The sequence below is a fragment of the Camelus dromedarius genome, chromosome 6 (genome assembly GCF_036321535.1).
Source record: "Camelus dromedarius isolate mCamDro1 chromosome 6, mCamDro1.pat, whole genome shotgun sequence".
Classification (NCBI taxonomy): domain Eukaryota; kingdom Metazoa; phylum Chordata; class Mammalia; order Artiodactyla; family Camelidae; genus Camelus; species Camelus dromedarius.
Window position 1 is genome coordinate 68,673,433 of NC_087441.1, and position 18,571 is coordinate 68,692,003.

Genomic DNA, 18,571 nt, shown 5'->3' on the forward strand with positions numbered 1-18,571 from the left:
ACTCTTCATTCTCTTGTGAAGGCTGCTGTGTACATGGAGAGATTTAATAAAAGTCGTATGCTTTCCTACTGTGAATCTGCCTCGTGTCAATTTAATTTGCAGGCTGAGCCAGAGACTCAAAAGAGGAGAGGGAAATTTTTCCTCCCCACAACCTCAAATACATAAAAATAACTTAGCTCCTTTTTTTTTCTTTTTTTTTCTTTTAACATGTACTGAATTGTAAGTACAAAGAGATCCTTGTTAATAAAAGGAACAACTAGAGACACTTTGTCTTTTCTTTCCTGAGGGTATCTTTAATTGGCCTCCTCTAACATGGCACATTATATATTATGCATTTAGGTTCCTGGGTTGTTTACAGTAACAGAATAGTTTCTCTGTGAAAAGGCCTCATGAGAGATCCACCTTGTTTTTCTAAGGTCCCCAGAAGGACGGCAGTCATGTGGCATTAGTTAACCATGTATCAGTAGGATGCAAATTATTCATGAATGTTTGCAGAGTCTAAAGTAAACAGAAACGACATCAACAAATTTCATCTAGTCAGAAGACCTGTTTCACAGGAGTGTTTATTATACTGAAAATTGTGAAGCTCTCCCACAAAAACAGACCTGACAGTCCCCATGAAGCCTGAAAAGAGTCCAGGTCCCTTTCTCCCTAAACTCCCACTTTGTTATACTGTCTAGTCTATGTCTAAGCATAAAAAGAGATAGACAGCATGTGTACAAAATTAAAGTATGCTTTTATGTCTTAAAAAGGTACCATTATAACAAAAATAATAATAGATGGCTATGTTTAAGACTTAAGTATCTTTACTTAAATATATTTATTCTAATAACATACTAATAAATTTACGTAAATAAAAAGCTTTTAAAAAAAGAATTAGCTAGAAGCTAAAGCAAAAAGCCAAACTTGATGACAGAGCCCCATTCACTTTTCATATTTTCACTTTGTAACACGTTGAATGCACCACAGATACACATTCGTAACTTCAGTAATATGGCATAAGGAATAAAAATGTTAGTTTATATTCTGTCACATAGCTGTTTCTTAAGAACATGGTAATGAAAGGCTCACTAAATTTGTCTGATTTTATGACAGGACACCATTTTCCCCCTAGGCTATGCACTTCTGATTTACTCAAACAACTCAGTAGAAAACTAAGATTCACTTACCAGAAAACTGCTTCCCCCTACTTCATTAAGAAGGGAGACACTTACAGGAAGAAGTCAAATTTTGAAATCTTTCTGAGAAGCTCACCTTGCCTTTCTGGTTCAAGGGTTCAATTGTTAAGCTGTCAGGGCCAATGTCCACAATATTGCCCATCTGAAACCCCTCCGTAGGGTGCGGCGCCCAGACGGGCTTTCCATCCTCCATTTTTGAAGGGAGCGATCCACTGTCACCTGTTTCAAAGGCACCAACAGAGCAACGTGAATAACTTGGGAAACAAAAAAGAAATAACACACCTTTTTCTTAAGGGAACATGAAAATCACAGTTCACAGAAACACACCTGTAGCCCTGCACAGGAAATCCAGCCCCTGCCATCCTGCTGCATCTGCCCCCCTTTACTGCCTTCAGGGAAGAACCAAGCAGAGGCTGCTCCCCCGGCAGGTGACACCTGCTCTGCCACTGCTTCCTTCAGTCATGAAAGCCGTGGACCGCACACTGAGCGGCACAGAAATAGAGGGCAACCTGTTGCCCACTGTAATTTACAACAGCGCTCCTTTTTACTACCTAAAGAATTCTGGATTGCACAATAAAATTAAACAGTCTTCTCAGGAACAGATGTTACTGTGTGGAGCTAGCCAAGAGCTGAACAATAAGTCTATTTTAGACCTGAAGGATAAAAATGAGAGATGTGGGAGGTTACTTCCTCTGGGAAATTCTCCCTGAGGATCTGAGACTACAGGGATGCCTCGCCCACATGTTCCCTACAGGGATCCCCACAGAACCACTCAGCACACTGTTTTTGTTGTTTTCTTTCTTACAGAGGTAAAACGCATCTACAATGAAATGCACAAGCTGACGAGTTTCCACAAATAGGTATGCCCATGTAACAAACACCCCAGTCAATATGCAGAACGTTCCCATCGCACCAGAAAGTTCCCTCCTCTGGTCAATCCCTGCCCCACCGCAGGCATCCACTGCTCTGGTTTCTATCATCAAGTAGTCTCTGCCTTTTCTTCAACTTTATATAAATGGAGTCACATGGAACGTATGCTTTTGCGTCTGGCTTATCTCACTCAACAAAATGTTTTGATGTTCAACCATGCTGCTGTGTATACCAGCCCACTGAGTGACACGCCACAGCTGTCCACCTACTGTCCTGCAGACAATCATCTGGGTTGTTTCCAGCTTTTGCCCATTGTGAATTCTAGTCTTGTATTCAAATATTCCTAGAAAGCTGCTTTCATGCTTGGCATTCTCAGATCTAACATTTACAACTCTGTCTTTTGATAGCATCCCAGAGGGTTCATAACATATAAAATATTTAATGAGCTTGGATTCTGTGAGACTAACATGTAACAATGAATCTGCTAATGGGTGACCCCAGGTGTCCTACTTTCAGCACCATGGAGGGAAGTTATTTTTCCTCACTCATCTACACTTCAAGAAGATGCATGGGCCATGACTCTCCTCTTGTGTGGCATTCTCAAGTCTGGGATTTCCCACATGGATGTTTCATCCAGTCTAGTCTCTCATCAAAGACAAGGACGTTGGGTATGTAGTTCAATCAAAAAGCTGCAACTGCTGGTATGCCTGTAGTGTGCTTGCTGGCTGAAGTCTTCCACACTGTAGTTACATGATGGGATCTGCTTTTCCCCAAGGAGCAAATGCTATGATGTTTAAGTGCAATTCCGAGTTAAGAAGTTAACGGAGGATCCTTCGTAGAAGTGAATCAATAACACTGCTTCAGATTTCATTACTGCACCTACATGTACACACTGTCCCTGAATAATTATATTTAGTCCTGTGGCTCGAAACAGAATCTGTATGTAAGTGATGCCCACGTTTATTTCTCCAGCCTGTAACACCACAGAGTTCCCAGATGTTTACTTGCATACTGGACACCCCCTCCTGGAGATATTCAACAGATGTCACAGTGTTGTTATTATATTATTACTCTGTTCCACCACATTCCTTCTATCAGTAAAGGCCCCGAGAACACTCAGTTCAAATCAAACCTGGAGTCATCCTCAATTCTTCCAGCTCCTTCCAAATCCCCACCACCCCTCAAACCTGTCAGCTCTACCTCCCAGAGGTATTCCAAATCCACCCACTTCTCTGAATCTCCTCTGCCATCCCAGTCAAAACCAACATGACCTTTGACCAGGACTCCTGTAATTAACTTAGCTGCCTGCTCCTACTCTTGCTGATATGCACAGATCACCAGAAATCCTACTGAAAGGTAACTCTGATCGTGACATCGGGGCATGGACTAGTCCTCTTTGTGTCTCCCAGGCCCAGCACGGAGCAGGCAACTCAACATTCACTGAGGGAATGAATGAACTGTTAACAGTCTGGGAAAACAAAAAGGAGACGGCAGCCTAGAAAGAGCTGAAAAGTCTTAAAAACCAGGCTTGAAACGAAGCTCCACCACTGTCTGACTAGCTCTTAAGCAAGTTACTTAATCTCTCTGATCACTATCTTTACCCCTCCCCATAAGTGATAATATCACTTACCTTACAGAATTGCTATGAGGATTAGGTGACATAAAATTGAGATCCCCATTCTAATGGCACCCAACGGATGCCAGTGACACCTCTTCCCCTTGTATTCCCCCATATCCCTTGTTTGAAGCCACCAGTAATTTCCAGAAAATGGTCTTGTGGTCATTCTAAATACAAAGGGAAATTACAGAACAGTTATGAAGGATTATTTAGGAATAATTAAGTATCTGGGGAAAAAAATATCACAGTAAAGCAAAACCCCCTAAGTCCAAAAAAGAATGGCAAATTTCCTCGAACTATCTAAATTGTTTTCCCATTTTGAATCATTTGACGCAGCCTCCTAGTTAGGATAACAGATTTAAAGGCACGTGTCGAATTTGCTCATTCCAACCCCTAGATCTACAGTATGAAGATTCTTTAAAAAGAGATCAGTCCACCAGGATGGGGGGAACCCGAGAAGAGAAAACAGCAAACACATTCTGGAAGCTGGGAAGCAACCAGCTGGGAGGCAACTGACTTAGCAAATCCAAGAGCCGAATCCCAGTCGGGAATGGAGAAGATGGAAAATAACCCACATTTTACCACTGACTCTCAGAAGACATAAGAACTAGAGCACACAGTTCTCCTAGAAGCAAGGTGTACAGAGGGGTCCAACGTAAGGAAGACCAGGTGAACGTTGCTTAAGACATTTCCTCACACCAACCACACACACTCCATACCGCTGGGCGTGCACACACCTCCTCCCTCAGCACCACCCTCACAGGAGCCTGGACGTCACTCTCTGAAGATGACAGAGGGTCTCTGGAGTAAGACGTGCCAGGAACAGCTGAGGGTATGCATCCCAGAAGCGCCACATGTAGACAAACACCCTCTTCTTGACCAAACGTTACGCGGCTCCTCTGAGCCTTCTTGGCCTTCCATGTCCATCCTGTCCTGCAGGTGGGCCTGCAACAAGCCAGTTTTAGCAAGAATCCTGCTAAGCTAGTTTACAGAAATTCTCTCACCCTTGATACTGATCGAGTTCCATGTCCTCTACCTCTGATGTATAAATCTCTTATCAGCCTTCAGCAAGAATCCCATTAAGTCAGTTTAGCAAGAATCCTCTACCCTTGCTGTTTCCTTAAGTTACTGTGCATCCACTGACCACCCCCCCCCACCGCCTCCCAACTCTGCTCACTGGCTATAAATCCCCAGCTGTCTTTTCTATATTCACAGTGGAGCCCAATCTCTACCCCTGACTGTAATGCCCCTTGTTACAGACTGAATGCATGTGTCTGCGAGGGATGAATTGTGTCCCCCTAAATATTCGTATGTTGAAGCCGTAACCACTCCTGCTCAAGTGACTGTATTGGGAGAGGGGGCCTTTAGGAGGTAATTAAGGTTAAATGACATCATAAAGGTGGGATCCCAATCCAACAGGATGGTAGCCTTACAAAAAGGGAGAGAGAGACACCTCTCTACTTGCACACATACACTGTGAGGACAGGCCAGGTGAGCAGACAGCAACACTGCAGCATCTGAAAGCCAGAGAGTTCTCACCAGAATCCGCCCCTGCGGGCACCCTGACTGCACACTTCCGGTCCCCAGAACTGTGAGAAGTGCCTGTTGGCTAAGCCACCCGCTCTATGGTATTTTATTACGGCCACCCAAGCCAAATACACTCCTACGGCAACAGTCCTGAATATAAAGTTCTCTTTGTCATTTTAACAAGAGTCAGAATAATTTTCCTTTAAGAACATAACAGCAGAAGTGAAATATTCACTAGAAGGCATAGAAAAAAAACCGAGGCAATTTTTCAGAAAGTCAAGGAAAAAAAAAAGAGAGACAGAAAGCAGGGGGCGAAAAAAGAAGAAACAGAAGGAAAAAAGATATAAAAATGATACAAGAAAAAAGATTCAGCATCAAAATACCAAGAAAAACAGACATCCTGCCACGTCAAAGCATAGAGGGGAGAAAGCTCTGACATATACAAAAAAAATTCACCAGAACTGAAAGGCATGATTTTCTCGAGCCTAGTCAAAATGCCAAGTCCTCAACACAGCACCCGGAAAAACACAGACAGGAAGACACCATGTCAAATTTCAGAACACCAGAAATAAAGATGCTGCACATTTCCAGAGAAATGAGAGAAAAAAGGAGGAAAAAACATGACTCTTACGCAAAGGATCATGAATCAAAATGGCTTCTAACAACACTAATCGCAGGAAATCAAAAGAAAAATGCCTCTTACTAAAATTCTGAAGGAAAATGATTTCCAACCTAGAACTCGGTGCTTAGGCAAATTACCAGCCCGGACTGGAGCAGCATGACCCCAGGGAGAGCCACGTTGAGCGCTGTTACTAAACACAGCCACTGCCTTTGAACCAGGTCGATCCGGCCCAGGTTCTGGTCTGAATCTATTTTACTGTAGCTCGGTGCTGACGATGTGACTTGTGCCCGGAGAAACTGCAGACACTCACTCCTCCCCTCTACTGAATTAAATATTATTTCCTATTGAGTGTAAGGTTTTCACTAGAATCACATTTCTTTTTAATAAGGCTTCATTTGATTATTTTTGCAATCCTAATTATTCATAACATAAATTGCCTTTCATTAACGAAGTCTAATTTATTCATTCCACAAAAGAACATTGTTTTAGACATGTTACTACTTGTTTCCAGAAGATCATTCAGAAAACCCACACAATTAACACTCAGACACATTAAGCATCTCTGCACACAAAGAACCCTCAAGCAGGTGCCACTGTCCTAGAAACCATAAACACACTAAAGGCCGACTACACATGCCTTGCAGGGACATGCGAAAAAAAAAAAGAGTAAGAAAGCACTGGAGCTGGCTGAGCAGATTTAAAATGCTTGGCATTCCTTAAGTTATTCAAGAAAATAGAGGGGATGCTCTACAATGCCCCATCATCAACTGAAAATGACCTAATTTTTAGGACGTAACTGACAGCTGGTATTTTTCTAAGCAAGCAGTACAGTAATCAACAGAAACAAGCTGCAGAAGGCAAGCTGCAACCTCTCAGAGGGGCTGTGCTAACTTCTCATCTAGTCTTTGTTGAAAAGCAAGCAGCACATCACCAAGAGGCTCCCCCGGGAGCAAATACTGGAGGCGAGAGTGACAAGTACACACACGTCCAGACTTCCTTTTTCTCTGCAACTCCAGTGATGATCCCAGCAGCGACCGTGTGCCACGAGCACAGCGTGTGGGTCCACGAAACGGGGGCCATCACCCGCTATGTCACCATCGCCTTCCAAGATTACCCCTTTAACATAGTAACTGTGATATATAACCATGCCTTACACTTTACGGGCAAGGGCATTAGAAATGGAGCTCTAGCTCAAAGTAATTTAGAGTCGGGCTGAAAGAGCTGGAATAAGATACCAAAAAAGAAGGAAGCAGCATTAACAGGGTAAGGAGAACCCTCACGAGACTGCCTTCCACAGTCATTCATTCTGTAAACTATTATTTATTTAACCTCCTATTATACAGCACATACTGCGAGGTGCTAGGCATAGAACAGTAAACCAAAAAACAGTCTGGCCTCATCAGGCTCTTACAGGAGAACGATCACTTGGAATAAAGCAGTAAACAAAAACTGGCAAAAAAAAAAAACCCCGCCCTCCAGAATCTTAAATTCTAGCTGGGGTACGGGAGTGGTGCCGAGGTATCAAATTTGCCTTTTAAAAAGACTACTCTTTCATCTGGCCGGGCCCTGGCCCTGCTTATCAAAAGAATGTCATGGGCACCTTTGGCACACAAGCTTTAAACTGGCAGCTTCTCTCCTCCGTATCAGTGTGTCCTGAACACTATTACCTTCCCTGGTGTCCAGACACTGTGAGAAAACTGGGTGCCAGGTAATAGCTGGCCATGGCTGGTGTGTTTTGTGTGTACCTCACACAATCCTTTCTTGGGCATTTCAGTTCCGTAAGAACCTACCAGTACACCAAAATTCTCCAAAATATTTCGGCAGGTTTCCCCTTAGCCACTAAACTACTCTTTAAAACATCTTCCAAGAAAACATTTCCAAGTGAGTCTCGGAACTACTAGTTGTAAAGGATGGGTATTATTTAATGGCTATAATATTGTATTGTGCATTCATTAAACATTCGTATTAAAATTTATTGCAAATGTCTTGGTTTTGTTAGCAATAAACATCCATTAAGAATGGGGAGAAAATACCTACCACTAAATCCAAACTCCTGACAAAGAAAGAAAATAAGAAAACATCTCAAGATAAAATCTAAAAGTTGACTACCTCAATTCAATTAAGAAGTAATTTCGGTATTCTCTCATTTATTTTTTTCAATGGTTATTTATTTATCGAGCACCTACTAAGTGCCAGCTACTGTTCTAGGTGCTGATACTGGTGAGAAACTACAGAGCTCTAATGGTTTTCAGTCTAAGACTTAAAAAAGGAGGAGCGTCTAGGCTGCCTGTGACAGTCCTTCTCATCTTAATGACAGTAGGTCCAGCTGATCACAGCCATGGTCCTAGTGAAGGACAGCTTTTACGAAGGTTATACTGTACTTTGAAAGATAAAATCTTGGAAGGACCAACGTATCCACTGATGTTTAAAGCTAAGCCCATGACCACTTGATACTCAGAAACAGCCTCCGAACACCATGGCTAACTTTAAAATTAACTTGCTAACAAAAAAGAGGGTAAAAAATAAAAGCAAGTACTTCATTAATAAGTTTATTATATGGTTACTAAATATTTCAGATATTGTAATAAGATGATCTGAAAACTGATACAGTCAAATGACAGCAAAATACATATAATCTGAATTATAAGAATCAGTTATATGATTTTCTTATAGACTTTCAGAGAAGAAATCAAACTATATTTAAGATATAAACTCCTACTTCAATTACAATTACAATTACTATTTGAAATTAGATATAATTCAAATAACACATGCAGGCAACCTATACTAAGATAATCCGGCCAAAATGTAGGCCGTTCTACAGAAAACAGTGTTCTTCAGAGACTAAACATCCCAGTTCACTTCAGAAGCTTCAAAATTTCTTTCACAGATGTTAAAATACCAGGATATAATAGCCAGGAATTAATTTATGCCAGGCGATTTACATTTTCCACACCCTGTGACTAACCCTACGTACCATCCGACGGTTACATCCAGAACTTCCCTGGATAATTAGTCCTGGATTTAAAAGTTACTTCTTAAAAGTTGTTGCTGGTCTTTCAAAAAAAGGAGTTTGTAAAAGACTGAAGACTTTTTCATTTTCTCCACCAAGGGATGATGTTAGTCTCCCAGTAAGTGGCTACTGAAAAGAACAACCAAATTTCAAGAAACCAAGTTGGTCTTCAAACCAAAGAAAAGCCTTTTTTGCAGGGGGACCCTGCCTGTCCAAAATGGCCCCATCTGCTCACACTGAAATACGGCAGGCCTTGGTCCAATGCTGCTCAGATTTTTCAGGAGCTTAAAGATCTGCATGTGAGCAAAACCACAAACCAGACTGTACACTATCATTAATCAAGGTGACAAGAAGTCTGAACAATCCTTAGTCCTTCAAACAATTCTGTGACATCTCTGGCATTTGAACTCTCCTAAAATGTCCCAAGGTAGAAGCTGAATATTGGGGAGGAGGGTATGGCTCAGTGGTAGGGGGCATACTTAGTATGCGCGAAGTCCTGGGTTCAATCTCCAGTGCCTCCTTATAAAAAAAATTATTTAAAATAAAAAAGCATGCTAAAAAAAATAATAAAACTCTTAAAAAGTTGAGTATTTTCACCTACGAGCAGCATTTTAAGAGGTGACCCTAAGTCCAGTCCAATTCAGGCCACACAGTTCTGAGGAAGAACTCAAAGAAACAAAATTCCCAACTGCTATGATCAGGAGGAATAAACTCGGAAAGACACAAATTAAAAAGGATGGGTGGGAGGTCTTGTTCCACTGTAATTTCTATCATCCTTTCATAAATGAGCCAGCATTGCCTAGGATATTCAATGAAGCTCTCATGTCATTATAAGACTAAGGGGTTTTTTTTTAGCTCTACTAAGTTGGGTCGTGTGTGCGTGTGTGGGCACATACATCACACAAAACGGGAACGAAGACAAAGTGACTTTTCTCCTCACAGCTGGTACAGAGCTCAGTTCAGCCGGTCAAAGGAAACCACAAAATCCCGTTTCACAGACCTTCGCCACGTACCTGGCATTGAACTAAAACACTCTAACATGCTATCTCAGTTAATTTTAACAACTCCAAGAGGTAGCTACCATCTCCGTTTTGAAATTGAAGTTCAGAAGTCTGGGCAAGTTGTCCAAGAAGATATGACTAAGAAATGAGTGCAGAGGCAGGATTCGAACCTGTGTGACCCCAGTCCAAACCCATCCCACTGCGCTGCGTAGCTCTGCCCGATCAAGCTGCGGGTGCACACTGGTGGTCCATGTCTGTCACCAGGTCAGGAGAAACCCCTCGCTGGATGCTACCATGTTGTCCTAACCTATTTATTTCGTGGCATCAGAAATAAATGAAGTCTAAAAGACATGTAAAGGCTTTATGAAAACCCTCTTATTCCTTCTTTCATAAACATTCAAACGTTAATTATTTCTTATTTCTTAAGTCCTGATTTGGATTGGGATTTAAATTCTTTAATGGGTAGAGATTACAAGGAAGCACAAACTAGAGCTTCCTGGCTCGGGTGAACATGACGATGCGTGGAGTTGATTCTGTCTTCCAGTTAGTACTGCATTTAAAGGACTAGCTGAGTGTCAGAGAGATAGTCAAGAGCACTGGAGGTTTTCATTGGAATTTTTCATTTTATCGATTCAGTTCTAAAATATTTTTATATCATTGTTTCTTTTCTGTCTTGACAAATCAATTAAAATATGCAATAAGAGTGTTCAGATAGTCTACAAAATGAGAAACAATCTTTTCAAATTTCAAGTTCAATTTACTTTACTTTCAACCCCACTCTGCAACATGCTTGAAGATGGTATCTACCAAACTACCCAGTAAAAATTCAAATATTCCTCCAGCTTTCACCACCACATCTACTTCCCAATCGGCATCTGTGCCCATATATTCTGCTTTCCCGTCCATTACAAAGGCCCAATGATCCTGACTCATACCTCCGACCAATCCCCGCACGTACCCACCAGACACTGTCCCCTGAGGCCACGCAGGCAGTGCTGGAGCAATGTCTATACCCCTACTTCTTCCTCTCCTGGTCCTTCTCTCATCACTGACTTTTCCCTTCACAAATGGACTACTCCCACTCACTGTCCACACTCATTGCCTCTCTTCTCATCCTCTCTCAAAGCCATTCCCATCAGACCTACACCCTCCCCCTGCAGGATTACCAGAGACCTCCTCCACACAGTCAAACCCCAGGGTCAGTCTTCTGTCCTCATCTCACTCAAATACGAAGCACCATGCAGCCGTCTAATGGAGCTGGGTACCCCCTCCTGGAGGCGTGCTCCGTCACAGACTTCAGGACCCCTCCCGCTCCCAGTTTGCTCCCCGCATTGCCTCGACTCCTTTCTGGGCTCCTTTGGCTGGACTCTCCTTACCTTTTCAACATCATAAATCCTTGAGGAATCGATCCTGGAGCCTCTTCTCTGTCTACTCTCATCTCCTTGCTTGTCTCATCTAGTCTGAAAGCTTTAAATTAACCAAATGCCCAAATTTCTATCTCCAGCTGACTCCTTTCCCCTGAACTCCAGACCCCTAGAGCTCAGGGCGTACTCAACCTCACAACTTAGGAGACCGACAGCCATCTCCAACTTAGATCCTAAAATGGCCTCCTACCTCCCCTTGCACATGTCTTCCTCTCTTGGCCCTCCTCAGTGAGTGACAATTTCACCCTTATTCTTGTCCATGTCAAAAATTCTGAAGTCATTCTCAACTCTCCTCTTCCTCTCCCATTCTACAGCCAGGGCTTCAGCAAATCCTGTTGGCTCTATCTTCGAACCATGTCCAGAAACTGAACAGGTCTCACCATTTTCATCTCAGCCCTAGTCCGCGTGGCTTCTCACTAAGATGACTGTGGAGGCTTCTGATGGCTTCCCTTCCTCCCGCCTTGCCTGCACAGAGTCAGTTTCTCAGTACAGCAGCCAATCTGACACCTGTATGACTTAAGTCATGTCATGTCTCTGCTTAGCACTCTCCAAATGCCTCCCGTGTCACTCACGTAAAAGCCTAACTCTTCCCAGTAGCCGGCAAGACCCCTCACAAACTGCCTCCCCTGCCCCTAACCCCACTGACGCTGTCCCCGCCTCCTCTCTTCCTCTGACTCTACTTGATTGGTGATAGTCTCTGTGCTGTTCCTTGAACACACCTGCATTTATTTCAGGTCTCTGGCATTTATGGATGCAATTCCTCTGCCTGAAAGAGAATTAAAAGAATTCAAACTAATTTTGGGTGGGGTGGTGCAGAGAATCACTAACGTGATACCCAAATGCCAGGGTGGGGTGCGGTGGGGCGGGGCGTAGTCAGAAAACCAGTGCTGTAAGGCTGCCCCGAAGCGCAGTCAAGTGGGTAAGGTTAGTCTACACCACCTTCTCTTCCCTCATCTTTTCCCCATCTGAGAATACTAACGTAGGTCCCAAAAATAGGCAAAAATCAAGACACAGTGACTGTCTTAATTCCTTGAGATGAAGAGTCAAACCCCAAGCTACACAAACCTTACCTGTTAGTAAGTAAATTCGAGATAAAGAAAAAAACCAAAGCGAGTATTTTCTTGCCTTATAAACAAGTCTACATTTGCTTCCCTTATTAACTGCCTAGGGCTAACATTTTTTTAAAATATTAATTTGAAAATTTCAAACACTGATGATATTCACGATGGTCACATTACGCCTCTGGATCTATCATCCTTGTTCGTCTCCCGCCTACAAACATCTCTGTTCTTCCCTGGCCATGGTGTTCCATGTAAATAAGAGACCAAAGTAAAACACCCTTACATGGAGCATTATAACAGGACTACTTTGACAGGCTGGCTGAAGTCAACCGGGGGCCTAGACTTTCGGGAGAGAGGGCAACTTAAGTTGGATCTTGAAGGTCCAAGAATTTCAACAAATAGGGAATTACGGAGAGGTAGTCTAGACAAATGACACAGCTAAAGGAGAAATTCAAAAATGTGAAACTGAAACTGGAGGGTGTTATTGAGAAGGAGAAGAAAAAGAAGATGGAAAGGCAAGTCCGTGCCAAAGCATAAAGGGCCTTATCTCTTAATTCTTTAGTCTACAGGCAATAGAGAGCCATCAAATTAGATCTGTGTATTAGAAAGGTCACTGTGTTCTGGTAGAAGAGACCGTATGTAAGAATCCAATATGATGAGGGGGGGGGAATGAAAATTAGGGCAGTATCAGAGAGAATGACAAAATGGGACAGATACCAGAGAGCAGTAAATAATTAGTGAATGCGTGAACAAGCAGACGGAACAGGTTTGGTAACTGACTGGGTGTTTCAAACAAAACTAAAAGAAAAATTAATATCATGAGAAATGTAATCCCTTGTGTATAAAGACTGTTAATTGGCCACTAACTGTATGAGACTTTGTCTCATGAATCTACTAAATAACACATTTAGTGCAGCAATCATCTTTTAAAGTCACTGTTCAGCAATTCGGTTTTTCTGGTTGTTTCCATCTGTGGGACTGTAAATATCCACAGATCAGAAATATTCACGACCTGCCATCCAATTCAGCACTGCACACGAATGTGCTGGAGAAATAAAACCAAGGAAACAGAGTAACATAATAGACTCTCAAAACATGGATGAAAATACAAAGCTTTACCAAACAGCCGGCAACATTTAGGTGAGAGTTAGGTTTCTTAAAGGTAGACTTTGATAAAAAGCATAAATAGTCAAATAAATCAAACATTGTAATGGGGATTTCTCTGAGTAGAAAAGTCTACCTGGACTTCTGATTTTTCAGAGCAAGATTTGAGACGAACACAGTTTATGTGTTACCATGATCTCTCATAAAAACTGTTTCATGAAACTACAATGGTTTTGTCAAAGCACTTAAAAAGTTAATCAAAAGGAAGCTTTTCAAAAATGTTAGAAAAAAGAAACAAACATTTAGGTCTTCACAAACAAAAATAATCACTGTAAAATGTGAAATAGTGATCTTATGATCCAAAGACTCACACACTTTCCCAGTTCAAAAGACACGACAACATCTCAAAGAAACACTATTTACACAGGGTTAAAAGGCTTCAGTTTTCCTACACAGAGTTAAAAGTAAGCGAGCCGTCTTGTTTTTTAATTAGATCTCACAGTGAAAACCCTCTCCTCCCCTGCACTTTGGGCATCTTGCCTTTACTCCAACAGAGCGATGAATGGTTTCCTTTAAAGCTGCTGCTTTCCACCTACACCAAAATTCAATCTTGAACTTTCACAGTATCAACTTTATTTGTAAAGTCCCTATTTATTAAGGTCAACTGAGTCCAAAAACTTTTACATCAAAGTAGTTCTTGTATTCGGTTAGTATTTTTGTGATCTCATACATCTTGTGGACATAATTACACAGTAATTATTCAACAATTGAAATTCAACTCAGCTACAATTTAGTCTCAATTCACAAGAATTACCATCCTCGAATAGAATTCGTTAGAACCACTGAGTACTCTTCCTGAAAAAAGAATTTCTTCCCACCCTGCTTTCAGCCTGCTTTTTTTCCTTCCTTTCCTTTCCTTTGGTTGTTCACATCAAGTTGTATTAATTACAATCTTCTCAGGAGTCCTACTTAATACTGACAGCAGTTCATGAAGAGGCACTTCACAGTAAATTTATTAAAGTGATAAAAGAACAGGGTTTTGGGGGTTTTTTTAAAGCCAAATATACTATTTTAAAATGCTTATATAACCCACACCAGGGCCCTGCCCCCCTCCCTGGGCCCCGCTTGCCTGGCTGCTCAGTAGGCCTGCCGCCCAGCCAGCACCCTGAGTGGACACCTCCCTCCATGGCTCCCTCCTGGGCACACACTGGAGTCCTTTCATGTCCACAATCGTACTTAACGACAGACTGAAACACACACGCAAAACTGAATTCTAGACTGAAAAGGTATTGTTCTCCTAGGTGTTAAAGGTATAACCATTAGCATCCAGAACTGCTCTGCCTCTCAGATTCCCCATCATTTTACACTCCTCCTTTTCCTCCCCTCTGAACTGCAAGCTTAAAGGATCTTGTCTTGACAGCTGCCCCAAACTTCCACGAGTGCAATTAACTGCGCGCTGCTTGAATTCACCGAGAGCACATTCAGTCTCCAGGCACAAGTCACACAAAGCTGACGAAAGTCCCGAAATTATTTCTTTAAAATGCCTTTCCCTGTTTTTTTTTCCCCTCTTCCTGAAAGTCCTATAATTTGAAGCTGTACCCCTATGAGACTGCTACTCCTTCTCTTTTCTACTGTGCATTTCTTTACTTCTTTATTCCACCTTCTTGGAAATGCCCCCCACTCAGCTTTCTAATCCTTCTATTGAAAATTTTATCTCTACAATCCCATTCGTAATTTCCCTCCTTTGTCTTTGTTTCCTTCTTGCTTTTTTTCTGTTGCTTCTATTCTTTCTTTTTCATGAACAGGCTTTCCTCAGTGTATCTGTTTTCCATTCACATTGAGAAAACATAAAAAAGCTGGCCAGAAGCTCTGTAAAGTAGACTGAACCTATTAAGTAGATAGACTTCTTTTTAAAGTAACTGGGCAATGAACTTATCTACAAAACAGAAATAGATTCACAGACAGTAAATAAACTTATGGCTACCGGGAAGAAAGGGGGTGGGAAGGAACAAACTGGGAGTTTGAGATTTGCAAACATTAACTTTTGTACATAAAGTAGATTAAAAAAACAAATTTCTTCTGTATAGCACAGGAAATTATATTCAATATCTTGCAATAACCTTTAATGACAAAGAATATGAAAACAAATATATGTATGTGTATGCATGACCGGGACATTGTGCTGTACACCAGACACTGACACACTGTAACTAACTACACTTCAATAAAAAAACAGTAAGTAAGAATAAATAAAGTAACTGAGCAGTATCCTTTTTGCGGGGATGTTCCCACTGTTAGTATCTGTTCATCCTACTCTGGTAAAGTTCCATTTTGCAGAGAACAAGGGTCTGGTCTCTGAAGACAGTTACCAGACTGGAGACCTAATCTGTTCAAATACAGCCTTTCAACAAACCTCACTGTTTTCCACCCCGAGTCTTCACCTTCTGTAGTAACTGAAACCTCTAAACCCTAAAACTTTCAGGGACTCTTCAGTTTGATGTGATCTCCTCTTGTTGGTTTCTCTCTGTGCAACAACTTAGACTATAGATTCCTCCTCTTAACTAAGACAGATCATATTCTTTATCCAAATTTGCTGAAATCCCTCATCTATTCTTGCCTTCTTCTAATCTCTTTGCCCTTAGAGATTTTTATCTTTTTAAAAAATTCCTGTGCTATCATTTTAATGAAGTCTCAGGAGAGAAAGAAGGGAGAAATGGATGCAAACAAGAAATTCATGTTTAATAAAGAAAAAAAATCTTTTTAGAATAATTCACTGTTAATCATTTTCATCATTGCACTGGGGATGATTAAAACAAAGCCTCTTAATCTGACAGTCTCACAACATTTGAGATTGTAATTATTGTTTTTTAAAAGCCCCTATATTTTATTAACACAATTATTCATTGCCTAAGAGGTTTTTTCACTTGATTTTTAAAAGTCTGCCATAAACTGCATTTCAGGTAAATGGATTATGGTCTCACTGGTTTGCATTCTCACTAACATTCACTATAAAACTGGGAATGTGTTCCCTAAGGGGAAGGAGTAGAGTAAAATCATTTAGTATCTTTGAAAGGTGAAAATCATGGAAAGAAAATAAGTTTCATAGAAATGTTAACAAAAATACTCACATGCATACAAATAATGAAAAAGCACAGAAGAGGACAAGTGCAACAGAGCCAACGAGCCATCGCTCCTCCTCATTCGTCCTCAGGCTGTACCCACCACATGGCAGTAACCCCATAAAAGGCCCAACTTTTGTATTTTTGCTTTATCTCAGTATTCTCAAATGCTACATCCTAAGATTCAATAGTTGGATAAAAAGAGATGTAGAAATATTCCGGAAACTTCAAAGAAGCTCCACCCCTCTGACTAAGCTTGAGAGAAAACACTGTAGTTATTTTTTGGCATGACAAAAATACATGCTTCGGATCTTAATTTCTTTGGCACAAATTCTCCTTTTTTAACTTCGTAAAAATAATTATACAGTCCAACATATCTCCTAGAGAATAATCTAATCTTATCTTGTTAACAAGATAGTGATAACCCATATTGGGGTACCCCACTAATATCAAGAAAGCAAAATCATTTAAAATATGCTGGATTGCATCAAGCCATGAAATAAATTCATCTTAACCCAAAATTTAAAAAAAAACTTAGAACCAAATAACAACAGTGACTGGTGGACCAACTCTTCAGCAGAGTATCATAATTTGACTGTTTCTACACTATGAACAATCGATGACCTATGTTATTGTGTTCATTTCCAAATACAAAAACAACAGCAGAGAAAAGTTAAGTGACTCATCCAGAGACACATCACACAGGGCACTGGGACAAGGCTCCTCTTTGTCCATCCATTTGTCCTCTTTCCATTAAACTGTGCCAACCCTTCGACTTTCTTTCAAAAATCTGTTTCTATCAGAGCCCACTAGTAGAAACATTATGCCACAAGAAAATTCTGCACTTTAATACATATTACCTAACATTCAATTTTCTGTTCCCCCAAAAAAGTATTCAAGTATATGTTCAATATATATAGCTGAAAGCCATTTAAAAACAGCAGGTAGTGTGGCTCAAGAGAAATCTTTTTAAATGTTCAACCAAATGCTTCTACTTCACAGGTATTCAAACATCCTTCTAAGAGATCAAGCTGAAAAAAAATATTTTTTTATTCTTGTATCAGCTGAAAACTCAGTCTCCTTGATGAAGTACTTTTTACTAATGGAATAAAATCAGGAGGAAAAGATTTTACCAGAATCTTTGTACTATCACTGAAGTCCCATTTTTTTTTTTACCACTTAGTATAGCACCTCTTATTACATTTTAAGTGCATACTATTATAATGTTAATAATTTTCAGATACTTAATCAGGTTTCACAGCAATTACAATTTTATCCCAGCATTAACAGGGTCATAAACATTATACATATTAAGTTCATTAATTCTTTAAAATATGAGTTCTCATATCGAAAATCCACAACTTAGCAGCAGGTCAAAATAAGAAATTCAACAGAGCTCCAAAAATTTTCTAATTGTACCAATTATTTTTTTACAATTAAAAATCTAGTGGTATAGCTCATAGGCAGAGCATATGCTTAGCATGCACAAGGTCCTGGGTTCAATCCCCCCAGGAGCTCCATTAAAAACATAAATAAACCTAATTACCTCCCCCCAAAAAAGAGAATAGAAAAAAACTTGCAAATTCATACCACAGAATATAAAAATCTAACTACTGTGCTACTATAGAGGAAAAATATATCTAGTAATTAAAAATGCCATGACAGCTGCATAATTACATCTGTACTTTATTTACAGTTTATTCATAACCACAAAAAAAATCCAGAAACTTACACATCAGTGATAAAACCCTATAAAAATTAACATAAACAAGTCTTCAATCTAGTAATCCAAAAAAAATGCAAATTAAAATGAGAAGCCATTTTTACCTACAAAATTAGAAAAAAATTTTTATTGTAGTAACCAACGTTAAAGAAGTTATGGTAAAACATCTTTCAACATTGTTGCAGAAAACATAAACTGGTACTAGAGTTTTGAAAAGCAACATGGCTATATGAATATATCAAGTTTTAAGAATGTTTAGACTTTTTGATCTAGTATTCTTATTTCTAGGCATCTGTACTTAAAATAATCAG

The 18,571-nt window shown here is 40.4% G+C and overlaps 1 protein-coding gene across 6 annotated transcripts in view; it reads right to left on the reverse strand.

The window, feature by feature from the left end:
• The window catches only part of MYO6 (myosin VI), a 127,311-nt gene that overhangs the window by 78,394 nt on the left and 30,346 nt on the right, over positions 1-18,571 (reverse strand). For all 6 annotated transcript variants that reach the window (XM_031455959.2, XM_031455958.2, XM_064486931.1 and 3 more), the window contains exon 2: positions 1,255-1,397. In XM_031455959.2, coding sequence (XP_031311819.1) covers positions 1,255-1,371 — 117 coding nt within the window. In that variant the 5' untranslated portion in view covers positions 1,372-1,397. The remainder of the gene's footprint in view (positions 1-1,254; positions 1,398-18,571) is intronic.